This window comes from Pavona decussata, unplaced genomic scaffold, assembly GCF_977016875.1.
Source record: "Pavona decussata unplaced genomic scaffold, jaPavDecu1.1 SCAFFOLD_37, whole genome shotgun sequence".
NCBI classification, from domain to species: domain Eukaryota; kingdom Metazoa; phylum Cnidaria; class Anthozoa; order Scleractinia; family Agariciidae; genus Pavona; species Pavona decussata.
The window spans coordinates 4,395,971-4,420,343 of NW_028145459.1; the positions used below are offsets into that span (position 1 = coordinate 4,395,971).

Genomic DNA, 24,373 nt, shown 5'->3' on the forward strand with positions numbered 1-24,373 from the left:
TGCGATTTATTCACGAATCGCACTGTTTTTTGTCTCCAAACTGCATCCCTTTATCCCACAAAAATAAAATGAAATAATAATAACGACTTAAAAAACGGGTTTCTCGAAGCAGATCAGTAAATATTAACATTGACAAATAGAAATGTGATTTCAAAATGGGTGTAATAAATTACGAAATATTGAACATTGCACTCCACTCAGTTCTATTAACAATTATGCTTTTAATAATTTTAATACATTAATGCCATTAGAAGGATAATCTGTGCCCATACTGTTATACACAGATGACTGATTATCAGACAAACTAGAAACACTTGTCAGTTCAATGTTCCTCCTAGACAAGAAGTCCATCTCTAGTATGTATACCTGCAAATTAACTACCATACAGATTCATTGGGTTGGATTATCCACCTCTGCTATAAATTCACCAAATTTGACCTCAGCACACATTAACTCATTCACTTATCAGTATTACGCATAATTGACATTTGTGTGTTTAATCGTGTTATGTGTCTGTGGCCTTTAAGAGACTTATTTTGATTTCATTGGGTTCAATGAGTGTTCCAAACATTAAGCAAATTAAAAAGTTGCTCTAAAAAGACCAAATGTTGAATGCAATTTTGAAAACAATTTTAAGGAATTTTTGGAATTTTTTTTTCAGTGACACTCTTTTTATGTCTCAAAGATAATTCTAGCAGGTATTAGATGTGAAGGGATGACAGTGCACATGTAAATTATTTGTGTTGCCCTCTTCTACTTTCAAGTAGGTAATTTCCCAAATTCTACCACCACCTCCTCCCCCCCCCGAAAAAAAAAACAATCAGAAAATTGATGTTGCAAAACAACTGCATATTAAACATCGTTAATAATTAATAACATTCATAGGGAAATAGTTATTTTTAGACCTGTTCCTAGGTATGCTAAGTGCCATGTTTCTAAATGTACCTATAGTTGCTCTGACAGTAACAGCAACAGAGAAAACAAGAGATATAATTTCAAATTCCTTAGGGATGGTGGATCCTGTCATCATATCATTGCAGTGAAATCAAACGGAAAGAACATATTTTACACTGCTGCTAGATTCCAACATACATGAAATAGAGGCCCTCTTGCCGCCTTAAATCGCAAAGCTAAAGGAGCTGAGACAGAAAAGATGTCCCTTACTGTACTTTATTCCAAGATAGAAATTTGTGGGGAGTGCTTCAGCCATAAGCTCGGGAAATTTAACCATTTAATGGCGTAGAACTGCGGGCTCTTTCACTTTTGTCTCAGCCAACGAAAGCTCCTGTGAAGATAGACTCTTTTTCATTAAAGACCGCAATTCGTAAATGTTTTTTATCTTGTGAAAACAAGGCTGACAGAGATTTTTTTAGGGAAATTATCATCGAGCGAAACTTCCCTTCTCGATAAAAACTCTTAAGACTTTGGCCAACTCCAACCCGTGTTTCCTTTACGAAACTTTTGACAGAATGGTTTCTAATAAAAACCGTTTGATTATAACACCCTGACAGACGACGGCTTTTTCTGGGAATCTTTAGCGATTTTTTAGCGTCCGCCATCGTGCTGCATTTCTTTTATTTTTCGCGCAAGGGGCCCGTTTCTCGAAAGTCCCGGTAACTTACCGGGCCCGATAAGTATATTTTTAAATGTTCTTTCGCCAATTACACAGTGATTACAGGCATGTTACTTGGCCAATGTTACCATAGAATTATAAGATTTTAAAAGTTAGTATTGAAAGCTAACAGAAATTGACTTCTGTTAAGAAACATAATCACGAGAATCACTCATCGGGCCCGATAAGTTACCGGGGCTTTCGAGAAACGGGCCCCAGGCCACCAGTCGCTCATCCCACGCTCTGCCGCTAACATTTCACTTCCGTTTTAGATTTCTTTTGTTAGGAGGCTAGCCAATCAAATCCTGTGTCCCCAGAGCCTCCTTTCTCTCGTGCGAAGGCCCCGCCGGCTAAGAGGGACAGGAGGCTCTGGGGACGAGACTGAGCTCGAGAATAAGTTATGTATAGAAAATTTAGTTGAATGTGAATGGACCAGTTCCCAAATAGTGCATTTGATGGGCACGAATGGGCACAAGTATAAGCTGCAACTATTTATAAGTATATGAAAAATGGAATGGTCCGGCATTATTTCCGCTTGTCTCTTGAGAGACAGGTCAAAGGAAGGCATCCATCGAGATATTTGTTACGAACAGCTCAACAACAACAAGTCAACTTGACAGTAACATCAATGATACTCCAACAATACACAATTTCCATCTTGAGAGCGGTGTATTATTCAGTCAGTGACACCGGCATACCGGGAGGGGGGTGGGGGGACTCTGATTTGAAAGGGGCACAGGCAACTGTTATTCTGATCGCGCGACATTTGTTCTGTTGTCGAGAGTTACTTAATATGTGATGTTTGTATTTTCAGTAATTTTAACAAATCATGCACGTGTGAAATGTAAACGATTTATTTAAGAATTCCATAATTTGGCAGTAAATCATAGTATGGAAGGTAACTGAGTTGATTTTCGTTGAAGCTGACTAATGTTCTACAAGTTTTCTCTTCCGTGTTTTAATCATTTCCTGTTCAAAACTTTTATTTGGAGTGGTGCGTGGAAAATGGCCCCATGATAATTCACGTAAGCACGATAGCTACATATTTACTCGGAATGAGAAAACATTTTCGTGTTTGATGTCCTTTCTTTAAAATTTCAAGACTGAAAATAACTGTGTCGATGGCACGCCAAGCTCGCTCTCATGGCTTCGCCTCTTACACACGGGTTTCACTGAAAATGAAACTAGTGTGGCACACGCAGTGTGCGACCTTGGGCTCGAGTATGAAGATTCTGCTGTATTGTTTTAATAGGCCATTTTCAAGATGGCGTCATTTTATTACAACTATAACTATTCAGTTCGTTCTCCTTTTCAAATTCAAATTCTGTAATCCCAGTGGAGAACAAAGAACAATAGCTCTAATTAGCATGAGAAAACAAAAACTGAAGGATTCTGATAGTTGTAGTCAAATGATCCCATGGCGAAAATGTGTTATTTAAAGACGCTTGGTCATGGTATCTTAGGTGACAGTGTGTATTTTCGTTACGTTTGAGCTGTAAACGTGAAAATGGAAATAAAAAATTCATTCATTAATGAAATCACGGCCACATAACAAATTAAGACACTTTCAGAATATTATAAATGAAACTTTCATACCAAAATTTAGAATAACTTGAAGTTCACTTAAATGCAATCCCTCTAATCTTGTCTACGTTTTCCCATCCACGCTTCTTTTTAGCTTTCTTGTTTTTCTGTAGATTTAAGCAGTTATTTTGCGGTTTCCTTCGGTTCTATGACCAATGTCAAGGCGTTAAAAGTATCTAAAATTGCGTGACCTGGGCATTACTATTCAAATTTCTAAGACGGTTTATTTTTCAACCGTAATCTAAAAACTACCGGAGCAGAGAGGGACAGCTCTCCTAATTAGATTTAAAAAAATTAAAATAGATCACACTTGAGCAGTAACTATAGAGGATAACTTTCTTCTTTGTTCTTTTCTCACATTAATTTACTTCCAGTTCACAGTCACCCTTCCCACTCGGCACTGCGAGCCGGGACATGGGAGCCATTCATATGAAATACACAAAGATTTCCACACTATCCACAGTCTCCCTAACCCCCCCCCCCCCCCCTCTGCCCAACCCATTTTCCCGAGCAAGCGGTTGGGTTGGTTTTTTCTCTTCCTAAATTTCGGTCGACATGTTACTCAAGATGGCAGAGATAAACATAGTCAGAGATGAAACTCACCGAAAGCACTTGAAAATATCGAGCTGTGAACAGTCTAAATATACTAATTAACGATGATAATAAAAACCTCCTGTAAGCGGACACCTTTTCAGTTCACGTTCATTTCATACACACAAAAATGCCCATAAACGGAAACGTGATTCTTTAATGAAAGTGGACATGAAAACGCAATCCTAGCAGTGTTTAGTAACGGAAGGTTCGACTACAATACCAAAAGGTGTTTATCTTTCATAGTAAGGATGTATCAGATTGATAATTACACAAAGCCGGCAAGAGCTTTGACCCTGTTGGATGTACTGATAAACAAAGTGATAACTTCCTTTACAGGGCTACGCTATACATTTTACACTCCTTGTCTTCTGTTATATTGGGGGTACTGTTTCTCATTGGCAAGAAATGCGACAAATTCCTATATGCGTACAGAGCGGTTTCCAATTGAGTGTTGTAAAACCAAAACCAAAGTAATTACTCTGGCCAATCGCGACAGATGTAAACAACACAACGAGCCAATCAGAATTCTAAGCAAATACATGTAACCGGCGCCAAGCGCGGGAAAATGCGTGCGGCCAAAACAGCGTAGTAATGCAAAACCAAACCAAACGCGAAATTACTTTCGACACTCAATCGAAAACCGCTCTATTCAAATTGTACTTAATGATTGTTTCTTTCATAACTAATGTTCATAAATTTCTCATCGACTTCTTTCCACTAAGAAAAATTAAATTTAAATCTTTTCATCTAAGCTTATTTGAAATGTGTAAAATATGTTCTGATAATCTATGAGCCCTTTGATTTTGTATATATCATATATGGGCGTGTACTCAATGCTAAAGTTACCGACATAAATTTCTAGTGTATTGGTAAATATAATACAATTTTTTTTGCCTGTCCAGACTAGACGTAACCTGCGAGCAAACTCCCTTGGAGATGGAGGTGCACTTAGCTGCTTAATTCTCACACCCCAAAAGAGTTGCTCGTTTGGTAGAAGGCCATATGTTTTCTGCGTGTTATTCATTTTACCAGTTTGTTTACTGGATACCTGAACTTATGGACAAAAGGCGGCAAATATTGAACCATGTGCAGACATTTGCAGTGTCAGTGCCCAGAAACCTTTCCCCAGTGGTATCATTGAGAGAACGAGTGGCTGTGCTGGGGCACACGTAGTGCTCTATTTGTCCTAGAAACACGCAGAAAGGGTCATGTTGAACGCCAACGGTACACTGGACCTATACAGCACTATTTTTTAAGTAAAACAAGATATAAAGCTATTTAGGAGCCAGTATAATATCATAAGCATCATACAGACTGAGGAATAAACTGCTTGATCGCATAGTTGTTACCTTAAGCATCACTCGACTAATTGGTAGTCTTTTCAAATACTTAAGTTATTGTCTTAGTCACCATCTGTCTTGTCTCCAGCCTTCCCGCCAAGCTTCTCATCCACTAGCCTCATCTCTTCAACTCCTTGCTCGATCGCTGGAAGATCTATTGTTAAAGAGAATTATCAAAAACGTTGAATCAAAATCTGAGCAAAAAGACAAAATTTATAGAATGTGATTTTTGATTCTTGAACAAAAATGCAAAGCATCGAATAAAACTTTTTTTTAATGAATTCTGCAACAATTTGACAACCATAACCGCCTTTCGCTAGGGATTAGCATACAATAACTTCACCGGGGCGTGCAACGTTCTTATGGTGGTGGATCTTTATTAATTACCCATATCTCAAGAGTTGTGCCATTTTAAGATCGTAGCCCTTGGCACATTTAACCATGTTGTGTAAGCGAAGGAGCAGAGGCCTGTCGTGGGTAATTCTCTTGCCACTTCAGACAACAACAAAATTCTATGCCTTTTTGCTGACTATTCACTGACCACAAACCAGTTTTCAAGGACAAAAGAAGACAAATTCTTCGCCATAAAGCCAGCGATGAAGCCACAGAAATCAGTTCCTTCGTAAACGTCTTTTAGAGACAACATAACCTTTGCCAACAAGGAAACCCTTTCCCAAACCTGGGCGTGGCTATAGCCAAAATAATAATGATGACAATAATTGCTTGACTTTTCACTGACTTTGAGAGAGAATTTAGTATTTCCGTGACTTGATACAGAATTCCCTGACTTTTCTCTGGCCCATTGAAAAACTTCTCCCCTCCCCCCTTACATTTCTTTGATTGTGGCAACACTGTCTGATCCTAAATGTTGGAGTGGATTGGGCATGGAGCCAATCTTCCCACCTGTTATAACTCCATTGACTTCACAAAACCAATGAGAATAAAGGAAGAATGACTTGATTAGGTGATCTTATTTCAACTCTTCAAAATGGTTACATTTCGTAAGTCAATCAATGGAATCAATATACTGTCAGTGATTTTGTGCACTGACCGTTGAGTGAAGTACTTTTTAAATTGCTCATTTAACTTTGCACAAAAAATGTTACATATTTTAACTATTAATTTAGTAGTTTAGATACACATTACCGCAGAAGAATTTCTTTAAGGAGTACACAACATCTCTACGTTGTATTTTCATCAGTGTTTCGACAAGTTCCTTTACTGTAAGGTGTGGATTAACGTGAACGATGTACTCCATCACAATCTTGGTTGGACCTGGGCTTCCCTTAGGCTTCAAATAGTCACAATGTTCTTTAGACACACCAAACCTCTGAGCAAAATGCAGCCAGTTTTTCATTCCTGGTGTTTCTTTATCTAACAAGGTTGTTACTTCATCCAAACAATCTAGGTTGCTTTGAAGAGATGCAATTGTGCCGCTCTCTGTTATGCGAGACAGAAAGTTCCAAAATTAAACCCGAGACACGGACTATGGAGCTTGGAGACAAGGGGGTGCTTGGGTCCCACCCTTATAATCTGTACAGGTGATTTAAATTTTGTTCATTACAAAAAACGTTTCATTGGAATGAAACGGAATCAAATCTCTGCTTAATTTCAAGTATGCAAAACACTGGCAGAAATCTTCAGACTTCAATGAAAGTGTTGCTGTTTACAGTTTTTCATTTGTTGCGTTATTAGCAGATAATTTGCGACTTCTTGAGTTTTGCCTACTTTCTGAAAATGTTCTTCTTATTATGTTATTAACGATATGATTAATTTTGTACATGCCCTGGCACATGAGCCACTTATTTTGAAATACTACGTTAAAATATTTACTTTTAACATAAGAGCAACAAGCTCCATACACTACTAGTGCACGTATCATCGGCTATCCTGGAGGGAGGGCTGGGGGGGAGGACCACAGGTAAGTAGGGAGATTTGATTGATAATTTGTCTAGCAAGGAGAGGGAAATAAAGGAAGCTTGCTTTCTTGTGTCTTACCCTACAGGGAAAATAGAGGCCTTTGTAAAACAAGAAACCATGTTGCAGTTGTTGTAGATGACGGGGAAACAGGATTCTTTCAGCTCACGTATTGCAATTTGCAAATTCATGCAATGATCCAATGTTATATATGAGATCTTGTGATCTGCTAAACGAAGATGATACTGAGACTGGCTAGTAAGTTCCCCTTTTTCTCTGTAGTGACTTTCTAGGAGGGACACTTCCTCAACTTTGATCTTTCTATGCCCCCTTCCAAGAGGGGGAAATTAGCACGTTCAAGAAGGAACTTACAAAGCCCCCCTCCCCTTTGCCCAGGGTTCCCCCTCAGGGGATGGCTGATGATACATGTAGGTGCATAGTTAGAATCTTAGAGACTCACATCTTGAGCTCTCCTAGCCCGCTTCCTACCCCAAAGTAAAATCAGTGCTATAATATGTGAGAATGCTGTTCAGTGGAAAATTGTACTTGATTAGTTAAACTGGAAAATTTGTGGGGCATAATGAACAACACAAACATGTGAGAAACGAGCAGATAAAAAACAACAAGAGAATCAAAGAAAAAAAACTTGTTACCTAGTTTCACTATATCTCACAATTTTGGCAAGAGTAGTCTGTGTAGCAGGACTAGCAAGTGCTTAATGTGTTATAACATGATGTGTAATTTCTGGGTGTTGTTTTTTCAACAATGCAAGTACGACTTCTCTTTTATTGATGTGGCAATTTCAATGCCTACTTCAGACACCCAGCACACATTGTTGGCTTTTTATATTAAGGCAAATAACTATTACCTGAGAGATAGTTGTTCAGCACTCTACAGACATCTTCTCTTCGCATTTCTCTTAAGGCAGCTTGCATCTCATTGACAGTCAGCTCGGGGGTTCTCTTCTCGATGATGTCAAGAACTGTTTTTGTACACCTGACAGAGCCAGTCTCAATTCGCTGCAGTGTTGTATCAGGAATGTTAATCGTCTTTCCCAGAACTTTCCAATCTGTGTTGAGGTCCAACTCCTGACAAATGCTGTCAAGGATTTCAAGGTGCTGGGGCAGACGGAGGTCTTGCAATGTTGCCGTATCTTGAGTAGAAAGTATTTATGATGATCAATCATGAGAGGATGTTAAAATATATAGTAATGTAATTGCACGTGGGAAAAAGTAAAACCTGCATCCCTGATGGCAATCAAACACGCGATCTTTCATATACCGGTTGGAAACCCTGATCACTGAGGTACTGGGGGATTGGTATGAGCTTAGTCATTTTACTAGTTGTTTCATGGTACAGGCAGTACTGCTGGGATTAGCAATGACAAAAGTGCCTAGCTAGATGATTAACAAAGGTGATAAGTCTTTTATAAGCTTTGCAATAAAATAAGTACAAAGTCTAATGTTCAGCATGTCACAAGCATGCCGGCGACACAGAGGAGTCTTCCATTAGTGGCATCCAACCAGCGTACGGAAAGTCATGGGTATGATTCCTATAGGCTCCTGCCAAAAGACATGCAGCTGATGGCCACCCACGGAAAATGAACATTTGTTTGAGGACTTCAATAACAATCAGTTTTAAGTTCACCGATAAAAACATTATGTTGTCTATATTCTATCGGACTAAATTTTGGCAGCCATCTTTACAGTGAAAATTATCTCTTCTATTTGTTTTTTTTTTTTCACCCGATGTTACAAAATATTATTAATGTTGAGTAATTTGTGTTTAGGTCGAAATAATGGGTATAGCAGGAAACTCACCTGGTAGACAGCATTGTTCCAGCTTCACTACAAGATCATATCTTGGGATAACCTGGAGACCATCTTTGAGGCTTTTGACGGTAAAGTCAGGGTCACACGCTTCTTGGAATTCCAGCATGTTTCTACTAGGACTACTCACAGAATTTTGCTTGCACTTTTTCACAACTTTAATTGGCACTTTGAATTCTTCAGCGAGATGCACCCAATATTGAGTAGCCGTAGGCACCTCCCTCTTTTCATGACAAATTGGTTGATCCAGTCGGCAAGCAAGGTCATCCATAACGTGGACCTTTGATACAATCACATCTTTCACTTGGGAATCTGTAAGACAATTACACGTGTACATGTGGTCAGTTGCATGGTTTCACTACAGTACACTTTCATTGAACCTGGAGATCAAGACAGCAGGAACACTTGCTAGTTTGTGTTAAAAAGAGCTAATGTCTGGGTTGAGCCCAGTGGAGAGGGGGAGGGGGTACTCTGGATTTCAAGTGACAGGGATGATCGAAGGATTTTTTGGGGTTTGAAATTTTCGATTCCGGGATTTTTTTGGGTAGAAAAATTTGGCAAGTATCTTTTTGGGTGGCTTGAGAAAGTAGGGATTTTTGGGGGTATTCAAAACAAGCTGAAGATTTGTGGTAGTGCCTGGGTATCCCGGCCTCGTTGTCATTCTACAAAATGTTATTGTTGAAACAGAAGATGTTCTTGGGTGTCTCAAGTGTTGTTAGAATGACTACCAGATGCGGAAAAGATAACTTCAGATGGTATGAAGAATAAACAAACACAAACATTCAATTTCTAATGTTTTTTTTTTCGTGTTATATCATTTCACGCTTTCTGAAAAGTTTTAAGGCTAGGAAATTTGGCATGGAATTTTTTGGGGGTTAATTTTTAGTCCAGGGAATTTTTCTGGGTTTGATTTTTGCCCCCATTCGATCATCCCCGTCACTTGAAATCCCATTTCCCCCTCCCCTGAGGAGGAAAGGGAGGGGAAGGGGGATGGGTGGGCACTCCTGGAAATGACTGATGCAAAAACAACTTGCATGTGAATTACAAAGAAATTTAAAGGTTGGTTCAGTGCAGCTACATGTAATGTCTCTTGTCAAAGTAATAATAACTAAGAACGTCACCTCCAAAGGAAAGCAGAAATTCGTCAAGACAGGGATCCTGTTGAAAGGAACAAATATTAATAACATTGAATTGGAATAAACTGCTATGAACAATGGGTAACTGAAAAAGAAAACAATGAAAGCGTCAATGTGATTCTCATCTAACAGTTCAATATAAACGACCTTGTTGCTTAATATTTTAATTCTTATTTTGAAAACTATTAATTTAGAAATAGACAGTGAATGCTGGATTTGAATGTAAGCATTCAATCAATTGATTATATACCATTATGCAAAAGTGCACGCAAATTTTGCCCCAGTAAACATAGGGTACTTACACAATATTGGAGAAACTTATTCTTCAGTTCAGGAAAATTATGTACAAAATAATAATAATAATAATAATAAAAATAATAATAATAATAATAATAATAATAATAACAACAACAATAATAATAATAACAATAAAATTATTGTTAACTAAACAGGTGCCTAATTGAAGAAATAGACCAAAGCACACTTAGAGAGGACACGAAATAAAAAAATATAATAAATAACTAATAAAAAAAATTGAATGGGGCTGAGCCAACTGTCAAAGATAACCCTCAAGGGGCAACAGCATGATTGCTAAAATGAAACTTTAGAGGTTCAAAGTTTTGTGCAGTATGATAGACTTCCATACCTTTAACTCCAGGAATTTGAACCAGGGTATAAACACCTCCACCTTAACTTCTACAAACCCAGCAAAAACGTTATTTCCGCAAAGCAGCTGATGTCGCAACTCCAACTCGGACTCAGACCAGAAGTGAAGGCATCCTTCTTTTTCACAGCCACTCGTTTGATGCTGTTGGCAGTAGCTGACTGAGCGTTGCTCGCAACAGACTGGACACAGGACACTTAATTCGTATTCCATGGATTGCAACCAAAAGAATTCCTCACGCATTCTCTTAAGCATTGATTCTAGCTGCCTTCGCACCATACCACCAATAGCCACTTCAGAGGTGTCACTGGAAGAATCTGGATCTCTGTGAATCACGATCTCAATGAAGGTGAAATGACAGCAAAGAATTACTGAGTAGCCCTTGGGTTGGATAGGAAATCTGGCAAAGTTCTGGTAAAGTTGATTGTACAAGGGTCTGAATCCTTCGTTGATGCACCACTCAAAGAACTTTACTACAAGCCGTGGGAACAACCCCAGGGGCACTTGAACGTACTCGTGAGCAGGCGTGGCTTCAGTGGCCCAGCGCGAAATGGTCACTGGACTTCTCTGTCTAAATCGCAGAAAAAGAGGAGGAATGAAGGCATCAGTGAGAAGCTTGGTGGCAACTTCATCTGGATGGGACATCAACATGGATGGTACAAGGTATTCCTTCCTCTTCTCCTCGGAAGGCCAGTGGCACAGCAAGCTAAACTTCTCCATGACAGCGATAAGGCTCTCTGTGGTTTCCTTGTTAATCAGGGGTCTCCACACAATTTGCAAAAGTTCATCATCTAGGATACCATCAGTCTCGAGCTTTTTCCACAATTCCTCAAATTGTTCTTCATCCGCTTTAGGGTCATAACGTTTGACGGTTATAACTTTTCTGAAAAGATCAATCAACCACTGAAGGTCCAGAATCACCATTTTATCTAGGTCTGGCGTGTCGTCAAAATGGATCAGAATTCTCTGGTCATGTAAAAAGTTCAGCAAAGTTTCAAATTGTTCGTCATCCTCAATTCCACACTCATCACTTGCAACTTTTCTTGCTTCGTCAAGAGAGATGAATGGCTCATCATTCTTCACCTTGTGTTTGAGTTCCTCTTCAAAACGTAACCACTTGATTGGAATAGACTGTTTCATCTGTGGGAGCTGCTTTGCCACTTCAAGTACTTCATTTCTCAAACGCTGGATGTCTGGGCACTCACTGCCACTTCCTGACTTGGTGTTGTCCACAACAAAGTACCTTTTAGACAAATGTTCATTGTAAGGCTGTGCCTCACACCGTAGAGAGCCATATAATTCACTGGCTAGCTCTCTGGCATCAACACGTTTGTCAGCATGAGTGCAAACTAAGATAACTGGGGGCAATTTCTTTGGTAATTTCCCACTGTCAAAGTTCTCTGCGTGGATCTGGTCTTCATTTGCCAAAGAGAAGACTGAAGACAACCAAAAGTGAAGATACTCTTCATTGGTTTTCCTACAGTGATAATCTTTTTTCTGCTTATATGTGCCTTGCTTTGTAACGGGAGTGGCTTTGCCATGTGGATTTTTGCTAATGTCATGTACCAGAAGATAAATTCCTTTTCCAGTGAGGAAGAGTGGGTGAGTGGCATAGTAAACTGACTGTCCTCCAAAATCCCAGAGATTAGAATAAACTTTGTCTTCTTCTTCCTTTTTGGATTCTTTAAGCAATTTCTCAACACGTGCTGCTATTGTATTTGGTACTTCTTGCTTAGCTTGCTGCTTCTTGAATTCTTCCTCATTATGTTTAGGTTGGAAATTCGCAAACAGAGACTGTGGTTGAGTCTGTTCAACATCCTGTGCTGGTGCATCATTGTCAAGGTGAATTCTGGGTGTCTTCAATTCTGCACTTTTTGAATTGGAAGTGCTCTCCATGCTTGCTGAGTTGGAAAGTTCTGGAACAACTGCATCCTTCCCTTTCTCCATGAAATCATCCACCATGAGTTGTGCAACTCTACCATGAAGAGAAACCTCAGATTCTGAACCTGACTGCTGATCTTTCTCCCCAGTGCTCCAAATCTCAGTTGTTACACTGAAGTAGTTAGGATCTTTCTCGATTCCATCAGTGCTTTCCTCTTCGTCATTAAACAGATGGCCTCTTAAAGACTTCTTCAGGCTTGTCTTACCAGATCGCTCTTGGCCAATTAGCATGATTGGTACTCTCATAACACGGGTCATTCCCTGTTCAAGTGCCTTGTTGTAAGCCCTGATAGCCAGGGGACCTCTGGCAAGAATCTCTGAAGGGACTATAAAAGAAGCGATATAAATAGCAGGTCAGTAATACAGCTGTGATTTTGATTAAAGTGAACCTGGTTAGATCGAACAAAGCATTTTCATTACTATGTGCAGCTTTAACTGAGATTAATTGATGAACTCTATAATAGAAGAACAGCCATAGAGGTTTACAAACTACATGAAATCGGCTTCATGTAAAAGTGATGACAAAATGATCTTAAACTGTACAAAGATAATTTCTGAAATTTAAATTTACAAACTTTATCTCCAAAACATATACAAAATTCTGTCACATAATAGTGACGGTCATAAAAGAATATTAACTATTTATTATATCTGATAATTAGTGGAAAATCCTTTCGGCCTAAAGGCTAAGGATTCTGTAAACAAACGGTTTTGGTATTCTTTAATGCTATTAAGTTCGGTTTATGTTCACGGAAGTTTCGGCAGTGCTGCCTGAACAAGACGCTACGCACTTTTAACAATATAAGGATTCTGTAAGCCTTACCATGTTTAATCATCATCACATCCACTAGTTTGCTACATTGATCCTCCCAGCTAAACGCATCCATGTATTCCTTCCGGAGTATTTTTGCTTCCAGAGCAGCAGCTTGCTGACCCTTCTCCCGAACCTCCTTTATCTTGTCTGCCCAAACCTGTGGGTCTTCAGAATCAACTACATGCCTCTGTCCAGAGGATAACTTCTTCAAGACCATGCCAAGCCCACTGTCTCCACTGATTAGGACAGGAAGGTCTGCTGAAATGGCATAGACACCACTCATGCCGAATCCCTCCACCCTTGAGGGCATGATGAGAACATCAGCTTTACTAATAAAGTTGACCCAGTTTTCAGGGACATAAAAGAATGATACCACTGTGAGCTGACTGGAATCCATGCCTTCATCGATCAAATGCTGTCTTAGCTCTGATTCACTCCCTATGGAATCCACAACAGCTGTAAGGTGATATGACACGTCCTGCAATGACGAGATAGCCCTTGCAGTGATGTCGCAACCTTTATGCTTGAATAATTCGTTCCTGTCTGCATTGATCAAAATATTAAATCTCTTTTGATCTTCATGGATCCGATGAACACCAGTTAATTCAGGAAAAATTCCAGGGATAATGCTAATGACATTTGTATCTTTACTGCAGGATTTCAGGGTGGTTCTGCAGTAATTAGCTACCCTGGTACCAACTGTGACAACCAGATCAGCCTTCGTTAACACTTCTTTCTGCTTTAGGTATTCATCTTGATGCTCAATTTCATGTCCAACAAAAGAAACAACAGCTCCTTCCACCTCCTTACAGAACTTCAAAAATTCTGGCCAGTTTATGTGAGTTACATGAACCCATTTGCATTTCTTGTGGTTGCAAATCTTTTCAGCTTGTTTTGCTAGAACATTGTTATATGAATGCATAACAAGAAAGTCCACGTTTTGAAGACTTTCAGACGGATAATCAAGTAGCTCTACTGGTGAAATCCCACGAAAATTCTCATCCTCAAGAAGTTCAACATTTAATGTTTGTATGAGTTCTTTTCTTTTCCAAGTATATTCAGGCATAAATGCTTTAAGACGGAGTCTTGGATCCCTAGCCAAATGAGTTGCTAACACTCTATTAACAGGTGTGTTCCAACCAGGAGCCTCTGTGGCCACAATAACGTCAAGTTTTGGTTCATGTTGTGATGGTTTGGGACTTGATGTGGATTCTGCCAAAATGAAATGATTTGACATTGTGATTGTATTACATTGTAGCTCTTTTATGTTTTTTAGTAATTAAATCAAACCCATCAGAAATTTTACAGGCGCAATTCACATAATTACTGTATATTTGAACTGTATAGCTACGCGTTGTCTTAGTTTGGGGGTATGGTACAGTTGAATACTATGTGCAAATTCTGCATTATGTTGCAAAAAACATTCAATGTTTAATGAAAGCTGCTTCCTAACAGGAACCCAGTAGCCTGGGCGCCTAAGAAAATGTGCCTAAATTTTTTGCAGCATCACCAGCTAACACTTCACATGCTGAACTCCTCACTTCTCAGCTTTGGATCCTTATATTTTTTTTTTAGGCAACAGCGCTAGCCTTGATTGATGATGATGATGATGATGATAATAACATTAAGCGTGGTCCAGGACTTGAACTTGGGAGTAATGAGAAACAACTTCAGCCCTAATTACATGTATTTGGTGATATTGCAGAGTATTCAGTATTATACGTGCATTCGATTATCGCCCCTTTTTAACTGATCTCTCTTCATACCCGATGAGAAAAGACAATATACAATACAATACAATACCTTTATTTTACGTGGTAAGTGTTCTTAGTTAATCAGCTACTTTACAAACATACCACGAAAAAAAAAAAAAAAAAAACCAAAAATGATAATAAAAAGAGAGAAAAGCTTAAAATTGTATGTACAGTTAAAAAATATATATAAAAGTCATCGCGCAAAATATGGAAAAATAGAATGAAAAATGACCGCTCAGTAAACTGTTCTTTTCTCACGGTCGTTGATGCATTTGCTACTGACTTTATAGCATTCTATCGTGTTCTGATCTTGCGGTTTCCAATCTCACTGATTGTACTGTTGAATAGACTCCTTGCCCCAGATATTTTATTGCAAAGTGCTCTCTTCGCTAGTTTGATACGCAAGCAGGTCAATTCGAGTTGGGAATGGATCCGAACATTACCCGTTATGCCGATACTGTGTGAGGGATTCGTCGCATACGGCTCAAAACGAAGCAGACGAAAGTTGGCTGCGAAAATTTCAAAAAGAGGATGAGGGAGGGGCGATAGAAGCCTCAATTAAGGTAAGCCATCAAGACTTTGTTGATATAACTCGTTTAAGTTTCGCACTGAATAAGTCAGCGTGCAAATAAGGTCGTGCCCGATAGCCGGGGCTAGTGGATTTTGCGATCGGGCCAGAGGATTCTGACCATCACTTGCCTGTCAGGCAAGTGAAGTTGTTTTTGGAATTAAAATTAAAAAAAAATTACTGTATAAAGACACACAGGTAGATTTATGTGAACCCGAAAGGGATGTTACTAAAACCGGGAACGGGGAACGGAAGTCTGGGAACGTGTGCACAGCGGTGATCCGCATAAGAATTCGAAAAAAATAATAATAGTAATAAGTTGCTTAATACTGAGATGAAAGGAAAGCTTTTAACGCTAGGTCGCCGTTTGATTAGACGCTAGACGACTCGCTCTTTTTTTATATTGTCGTCTAGGCGAAGTCATGGAGCACAGTATTCCTGTTTCTGCAATGACTGATCTGAAATCTGCCATCTTTTGGCAAAGTTTATGTATGTAGGTATTTGTGTAGCCTATAAACCTCATTATCATTATCAACAGATAAGTAGCGAGGCGGTAACAGATCGAGTCTGAACACCAATGAGGCAGTCCGATTAAACACGCAAAATTTTTGCCGACAAGCAAGCCGCCACACATTTGCGCAGGCCTACCTATTCGAAAATAAATTCAAGAAACATTTGTCGTTTTGCCACGCCAAGTTGTATTCGAAAACGTTTTGAAGGATCAATTTAGTTCGCGATTAAGTTAGATAAACGCCCCTTTTATTTTGTCTTTAAAAAGGGAAAACCCTTTTGAAAATCCAGCCTGATGGAACACATCTGCCCTCGAAGGCTTAGTTGATTACGTGGGTGGGTTGCTCGTGCCACTAAACGCGCGCGAGAGATTGATTGGCAGGCCATGCATACAAAAACAGGTCCATTGTATGATGTGGTTGATATAATACAAATATACGCCGAATGTTTCAATTTCCTTCAGTTAATCGAATCTCTGATTTAAAACTGAGTCGTTAGGAGAGAAATTTTCAGAATAGAATTTCAAGGTTTTGCCTTGAATCTTGGCTGCCTCTTTTGGAATCTTGGAAAATCGATAAGTTTAGTATGTCTAAAATTTAAAACTAATTTACTGTTCGACAAAGGGGTGAGATTATTCACAAAAGCTTCAAATCTTTCCTGAGGTGAGATTCTTAATTCCTGTTATGAAACTTAACCCTGAATATCTGCCAAGAAGATCTAAGATAAACCTTAAATGCGCTCTTTAAGTTGCATTAAACAGCCTATTTTGAATTCTTATAGGGATCACCACTGTACACTCGTTCCCAGAATCCCGTTCCCCGTTCCCCTTTCCCCGTTCCCCGTTCCCCGTTCCCCGTTCCCGGTTCTCCGTTTCTGGTTTTTGTAACATCCGAACCGTAAGCCGTTTTTCAAGCTGATCTCACAAAGGGAAACCTTTTGAAAAAAGTATCGCATTACATTTCATGCCCGACATAATGCGTGAAATTTCCCTTGTAGTCTAGTCCACGCAATCTTCAAGCAAAAATAGTTTGAAATATGACTTAATCTTGCTAAATAAAAATTATTTCAAAGGAAGTTTAATAGTTGTTTGTATTTGTTATGCTTCATTATTCAATGAACGTACCAAAAAGGGCTTTGACCCTAATCAGTTGCGTTCAAGGTTTTTGCATTGTCACGTGCATGTCATTTCAATAAATTATACACGGTTTGTATTAAACAGTTGATGAAAATTCATCGAAAACGTCCTATTGCTTTCCCATAAACCATCAGATGTAAATTGCGAAAACGAAACAATTTTGTTTCCTTTGAAACCTTAACCAAAGATCTAAAAATGTTTATTTCGCGATACATTTGCATAATTTTGTTTACGACGGCACTGGTGCGTGATATCGTGACATGGCACTTCCGCTTTCACGTGAAAACTGACAGCCAAACTTTTTTTTATTCAGAAAACTAAGCTACTTGATGTAATACTTTTGTATGAGAAGCAAAAATATGATGAAAGATTTCAAGTTTTCATGTATGCAAAAGGTTATGATTAGGTGAGTGAACTTTGCAGTTAATAGAAGTGCTCGTTTGAGCTGAAGACATTTTCTGGCGTAAAATATTTTTAGTCAATTGATATGTGTAACGCCGATAACCTTTGCCATCATTTTTATCCACATATTAAATTAAAATTTTTAAAAAATCTCAAAACTGTAATTCAAACTTAACTCAAACTTAACTCAAACTCAACCCAGAGTCGTAACTCGATCATTATCCTATCTCCTCCTAAGCTATTAGAAATATTGAATGCTATGGGGCAAATAAACATTGATTGATTGATTGTTAAAGGCAACATTTAGATTTTGGAAGGCATCCTTTGTATTTTCCGGTTAATCGTTAACTAACAAAAGTAGGTTTAGCATTAGAATTAATACTTGAACCTCGATAGAATCGACGAGAACTGACCTCTCAGCTTCGGACAAATTAAGCTATGCTCTGAGCTATGCTTAAAATGGCGCATCACACGTTTTATCTAAAAACTTGGCTTGTACAGTTCTTGCTTTGCATTAAACAAAGTTTCAACATACCTTGTAAACTCTTAACACTCTTTTGCTCCATAAAAGCCTTGTTGCTCTTGTTGTCCTCTTCCAGTTTCAGAGAGTTTTGCGCCATGTATTCTTCGGCCGGTGGGAATCCAATATCGCTCATGTTCATATCTTCGCGATCAGCGGTGTTGATTCCAAAAATTTTCCGAGCACTACCCCCGTCCCCCCTCCCCTCTCGCCATGTTGGGCATGGGTGGTTTTTATCATGGGGGCTTTTTTATATACATGTATATTTTTTTCAAAGAAGGCGACAAAATTTTGGCCCCGACGGATGCAATCTTCAGAGATGCCGACAGTAAAAAACGGCGATGTGGCCATACTGCGTTCGAGCAGACTACTTTCCAGCAAAAAACAGTATTTTGTTTTCGATATTTGAATAAAATTATCAACTTATCGGTTGATACCTGTTTTGATTTCCTATTCAACAGCTCTTCCTTCACAACAGACAAGGAACAGAGACCGAGGCCGAACATTCTCTTTGGTTTGTGGGGTGATTTAGCTGAGAATACAGTCGTGTTTGGAACCGAGATTTATACTGTCTAGTGACTCCAGAGATTGAGCAATAACAAATTACTCCGGGGAGAGAGCGGCCGCCCACACTTATGCGTTTTCAAAAGTATACGTTGTCGGTGTCATCGAAGACGCATCGATTGATCCGCGTCCACACTACTATTTTCGCAGCATTTTCAACTGTCCACATGAAAGCGCTGGAAAACGCTGAATGAGAAAATTGTCCCACCATGCGCTTGTTCGACCAGGCCGAATCCAAAATCTTCTCGACCTTCGATATGGTGTTCCTGCTCCAGCACTATGATGAGAAAATCTTGAAAGAGCCAATGCCTTACAACAGATGTTCTTCTTCTACCCAAAAAAAATAAGGTTGAATAGAGCAAGGTTAATTAAGCTCCAAACAGGCTACGAAATTTGCTTGTAGCATCGGTAAAAGCATGTTTTCATCCGCCACTGGGTCCCACGAGTCTCTCGTAACTCAGTCAAAGGTTCGACTGACCTGCTGAGAGAACCTGGATTTCCTTTTTTGCGAGTATGCCTCCCGGGGGTTGGGGGACTCTCGTATGAAAAGGGCGCGGATGCTTGTCGTCTCGCTTAGGGGTGTAAATTCCGGATTTTGGTCTCACTCATGTGCTGGGCAAAACGCCATTAGATTTAACCGTAAGGGTCTCGTTTAGGGTTGCACACGAGGAAATATGAAAAAAATATAAAACAATCTTTTTTAGGAGTCAAAAAAAAAACCTTGGGCCACGCCCAGATTGGTCTCCTTTAGGGTTTTAATTTAAAACTTCTGACGAGCATCCCTGTCACTTTCATCAGGGTCCCCCGGGTATGCCTGTGTCACTGACTGAATAATACACCACTCTCAAGAAGGAAATTGTGTATTATTGGAGTATCATTGATTTTTCTGTCAAGTTAACTTGTTGTTGTTGAGCTGTTCGTAACAAATTTTTACGTTTACGTGTATATTGCTCAAGTGGATCTAAAGAAAACCATAGATTTTGGGTTTCGCCTCCTGATCTTGTAGTACTTTTTTTTAGTGTTATTGAGCTCTTCTTTTGTCTTCTCGAGTTCCTTCTTCAGCATTGTGTTCATCTGGGATGTCTTCTGGTGGTTCTTCTTAAGATGTCTTAGTTCATTATCATTGAAGTCTATTTAAATAACGAATATCCGATCAAACAATGACAACTCCTTTCACAGCTTCCTTTTGTTGTTTGAATACAAGAGGTCTAAACCAAATGTGCAAAAGGCGACAATTATTCAGATGGCTACACAACAATAAGTTCGGTTTATTAAAATAGAAGGCCTATCCGTATATTACAAATCTTCCAACTCTCCGTGAAATATCTTGCATCGTGTAGCGTGTTCCCTGAGAATGGATTCGAATCATGAAACCCTTGCTTCGGTCCCAGACCGCACGGTCAACACGATATCAAAAAAATAAACTTTCTTGCAAAATAGCGACCCAGAGTTCAATCGCCAAAATATTTCAACCTCCAACTACTGAGTTACTGAAACTGATTTACTTAAGAAATCTAGCTTTCAATTTTACTTTTGAGTTTTAATACTGTCATCTGTAACTGCTTACGGTGGGGCTCGTTGTCAAATGCCGACCTTTTTGCTTCCTTGAAAAGACCACACTGCAGAGACATTGTACTCTGTCGAAGGTCACGAGTCCAAGGATATCTTACAATATGAAAACTGGCGCGAGTTTTCTGAACGGCTTCAAAAACATTCCTGGAAAAGCGTGTGTCAAGAGAGTTCATAACAATGATGCTTTTGTGAACGTTAGAAATTAGCATACGAGAAATAAACATTAAACACCGCATACTAACAAGGAGGAGGTAGGAGGAGGTTTTATCTTGTTTTAAAACCACTGCACGTGATGTTTTATCGACCATTTGATAGGTCAATGGGCGTATGAATTATTAATGAGTTTTTGAAAAGCCTGGCAAATTTATGTAAGCTAAGACAGTTTGATCTGTTCGGCCTTGTTCTTTAGCTGACAATTTAAGTTGCCGACAATTTTGTTGGCTATCCAAAATTGTTGCCTGGTCTTTTTTTGCTCTTTTAACGACCCATCTTCCCTAAAAAAAAAAACGAAATAGATTAGTTTTTCAGCGTTCCGAAAGTTTAGGATAGTCTTTCGTTAGAAATAATCGCTGGGTTTTCTTCACGAATCCCAATCGCTGAGCGGTATAATATCTTTTCCAATGAAGATATTCCACCGAAAAGAACCGTTGGGTGTCCTGAAAAGCGATCAGTTCTCCGAGAGGGACGAAGAAAGCAAATACTGTGGATACCCATCCTATGCGCCAGAGACGTTCATTGCGTTGGTCTACTGACGCCTTTGCCGCTTGTTTGGGTCGACCTTTGGAACGGCGAGGTTGTTAAGTATATCAGAGATAGCAGGTGTATTTTTCAGTTTGTGACACAGGCATGCTCATGAAAAAAAAAAACAAAAACAAAAATCAGAGTTCCCACACTAAGAAGAGTTGGACCTACGACCTTCCACTTACTGGTTCAGATGCTCTACCACTGAGCTATTGGATCTAGGAGACTCATTAAACAAATGAATGTGACAAAAATCCTGCAGGCTGCTAGGATTTGAATGTCGATGTTTTAAGCCGGGTGAATAAATTCCGAGCATGCCTACATTTCTTTAACGCAAACTGCAAGGCTGATACTACGTGAAAAAGTTGACTTTGCGAGACAACAACCCGACAGAAACCGACAAAACAGGTCTGCAACCGTGGACAGTCCACGGTTGCAGCCCTGCTTTGTCGGTTTTTTGTCGGGTTGTTATCTCGCAAAGTCAACTTTTTCACGTAGTATCAGCCTTGCAGTTTGTGTTACAGTTTATTTTTGGCTGATCAGGTCTCTCGTAGATCCTACGTCAACTAGCAGCATTATTGTTGGCGGTCCTTTGCAGTTTTCACGTCTACATTTCTTTAGCCTGCGAACCCGGCTGTCGCTTCTCTCCGCCGAAAGAGAAGCGACAGCCAGAAATACGTCTGCGTTCGCAGGCTAACATTTCATTCAATACAGAAAACTGCAAAATGAATCTTCTCAATCACTTTCTCCAACAATTGTATGTTTATTTCAACTTTTATGCGAATTCACGGTAATTAACAACATTTTCTTCTCTAACCGTTACGCTATATTTCGCAAAAAGTCTCACTTAAAATGTAGTTTACATTACCGTTTTTACCTTCAGCATTCGAGTCACTTAAAAAGTTAAGATTCGGCTTAACTTGAAAACAAATGCCAAAAAACTTATTTTTGACTGGTGATTCTGTCTAATATATTTAGTAATTTGAGTCCAAGGAATTATCAGGAAGTTCTGACGCCATGCTACTTCAGTCGCACAGCTAGTAGCAACTTAGCAGTTCAAAAAAGCCAAAACTATGGTGGTATGGGCAAACAATGGAGCTCATATTTCACGAAAAACACGAGAAAATTATTTTTTTGTAATTAAACTTGTTAAATTATGAAGCACTACTAAATTCAAAGAACTGTTTCAATAAGCTCTTCAAAACTCATTATTTTGTACTTAACATTAATCCTGCAGGATTGACTGAGCTTAATTGGCTTATAAAACTTTATAAAACTTCCCGATTCTGAACCTTATTGACTTGGATTTCTAACAGTATCCCTTCAGTTGTGACTGACTCTTGAAAGGACTATCACAAATAGCTATCTAATGTTAACATGTTCAACGATAGAATCAGTTTACCGTTACTTATTATTACAAGTATATAGTCAATCACTACTTATAAAGTAAACGAAACTCAGAATTACTTGCTTTGTCTTCTGCAATATGCTTGTTAGCTTCCCCACACGGCTTGGCCGCAATTTTGATTGGAGCAAATATAGCATGTATTACAGTATTTATTTGAGGAACACAAATAATTTATAATATGAAATACAATTTACAAATAATTTACGCATAAAAATAAAGACAAATAACAAACCCTGCAAATTGAAAAAAGTTACTTTGGCCAAAGGTCTTAGGAATGAAACTTGAGGCCTCTAGACTGAAGATATGAATTACCGATTCAGTTGCCTGGGCTTTCAATATATCCAAAATGAATTTCAGCAGAAATAACTTGTCGTCGGACTGCCTTGCAAACACTTCATTTAGCGCCACGTCTACCCCAATTCAAAATGGCGGTGAATTAGCTTTGTTTGTGGAATAAAGCATAAGGTGAGTGTTTAAACTATTGAAGGGTCATTTTAACACAACGGGTTGTTCAAAGTCGGCAAATTATTAAGGCAAATCTTAAAAGAATTTTGAACATTTGAATCGAGTCTGACCGGCTCCAAAATTACGCGCGACTTCGGCTTGATAGAAGAATGGAAAGCGGTAAGAGTTTGACCCAAGATTCTGAACTGCTTTGACTATTTCTTGAGATTAAATGCTGTAACGTAATTCAAAGTGTAATATTTTTTCTAGGTAACCAACACCTTCGGAGACTCAATTCAAATGTTTTAAATGCTTACAGTGCATAAGTTAGACGGACTGTCAGTTAAGTAAGGCGACCAAATCTTCTGCTTGCTGATATTATTGGATCAAGAGTGGTTCTGCGGCTTCATTTGGGTTAGAGAAGAGAATGTAGGCTCTTCTCTTCAGAAACACAACTCCATTCCAGAAACTATGGAAGCATTGCATCAGACATGAGGAAACCTTTTTCCAGACGAACTTCAAGTAGGCAACTCCTTTACCTAGAAGGGATAACAATTACCTCAATGTCACACTATCTTTGCCAGTTCGTTGTGTTTAGATGGCACAAGGGTAATTTATCGTCTCTTTAAGGGCGGATGTCTGTAAATATCAACCAGAGGTGTGCAATAGCGAAAAATTCAAAATTCTCAAAAAAATTTACAACATAGCCCACGGTAAACTATTGCAAGAAATACATGTTTTACTTCGATCCGATAATTATTTTTGATGTGAGGCTATGATCTTGAATTCACCGCTCCTGAACCGGGTTTTCGGTGTCTGACACCACATGTTGCGAAGACCTTGTTTTCAAAATCAAACCAGTTTTGTTCCAAACGATAAAGTACATAATAATGGACATCATGAATGGTATGTTACTCATCTGAAGTGAAAATTAAATATTTAGGAGATTTTCAATATTTACAATTTTTAAGCGATTTCTCGTGATGCCAAATTGACAAATTTGCCAGGCTAAAATCATCAACTGCATGGTACATGGCGTTGAGGATAAAGATTTACTATACACCACGTGAAACAGCATCATTTCTTCTTATAATATCCGCTTTCAAAACTATGGGCAACACAGAAGGAAATTTTTGTGGCCGTGAATTAAAAGTAGTACTTTAGTGAAATTTGAGCTTTTCTGTCACGGCATTCCGTTGCTAAAACTCAGATAAACACAACATGAAAACGTTTCAAACAACAATGGTTTATTAATTCTTGCTACAGGGCACTGTCTGTGCATGACCTATGCTTATAAAACTATTTTCCTTGGTTTTCTATCTTT

General features: G+C 38.9%; 2 protein-coding genes across 2 annotated transcripts in view; both read right to left on the minus strand.

Annotated features, from left to right (window-relative positions):
• Window positions 1–2,746: 2,746 nt before the first annotated feature.
• LOC146484159 (uncharacterized) lies at window positions 2,747–18,446 on the minus strand. Its single transcript, XM_085105463.1, has 8 exons — window positions 18,336–18,446; window positions 13,441–14,643; window positions 10,659–12,943; window positions 9,998–10,034; window positions 8,868–9,188; window positions 7,916–8,200; window positions 6,277–6,570; window positions 2,747–5,284 (listed from the first exon to the last, which is right to left on the minus strand). The coding sequence occupies exons 1-8, from the start codon at window positions 18,418–18,420 to the stop codon at window positions 5,193–5,195; spliced, it is 4,602 nt and encodes a 1,533-aa protein (XP_084961589.1). The 5' UTR covers window positions 18,421–18,446; the 3' UTR covers window positions 2,747–5,192.
• A 3,508-nt stretch (window positions 18,447–21,954) lies between these two features.
• The window catches only part of LOC146484160 (uncharacterized), a 33,303-nt gene continuing 30,884 nt past the window's right edge, over window positions 21,955–24,373 (minus strand). The window contains exon 20 of the mRNA XM_085105520.1: window positions 21,955–23,588. Coding sequence (XP_084961646.1) covers window positions 23,428–23,588 — 161 coding nt within the window. The 3' untranslated portion in view covers window positions 21,955–23,427. The remainder of the gene's footprint in view (window positions 23,589–24,373) is intronic.

Coding starts and splice junctions, on each gene's coding strand:
- LOC146484159 (XM_085105463.1), bottom strand. CDS start 18,420: ATGGCGCAAAACTCTCTGAAACTGGAAGAGGACAACAAGAGCAACAAG. Junction 10,035..10,658: donor TCAAATTCCTGGAGTTAAAG/GTATGGAAGTCT, acceptor TCCTTTCAACAG/GATCCCTGTCTTGACGAATT. Junction 9,189..9,997: donor ATTTCTGCTTTCCTTTGGAG/GTGACGTTCTTA, acceptor ATTGTCTTACAG/ATTCCCAAGTGAAAGATGTG.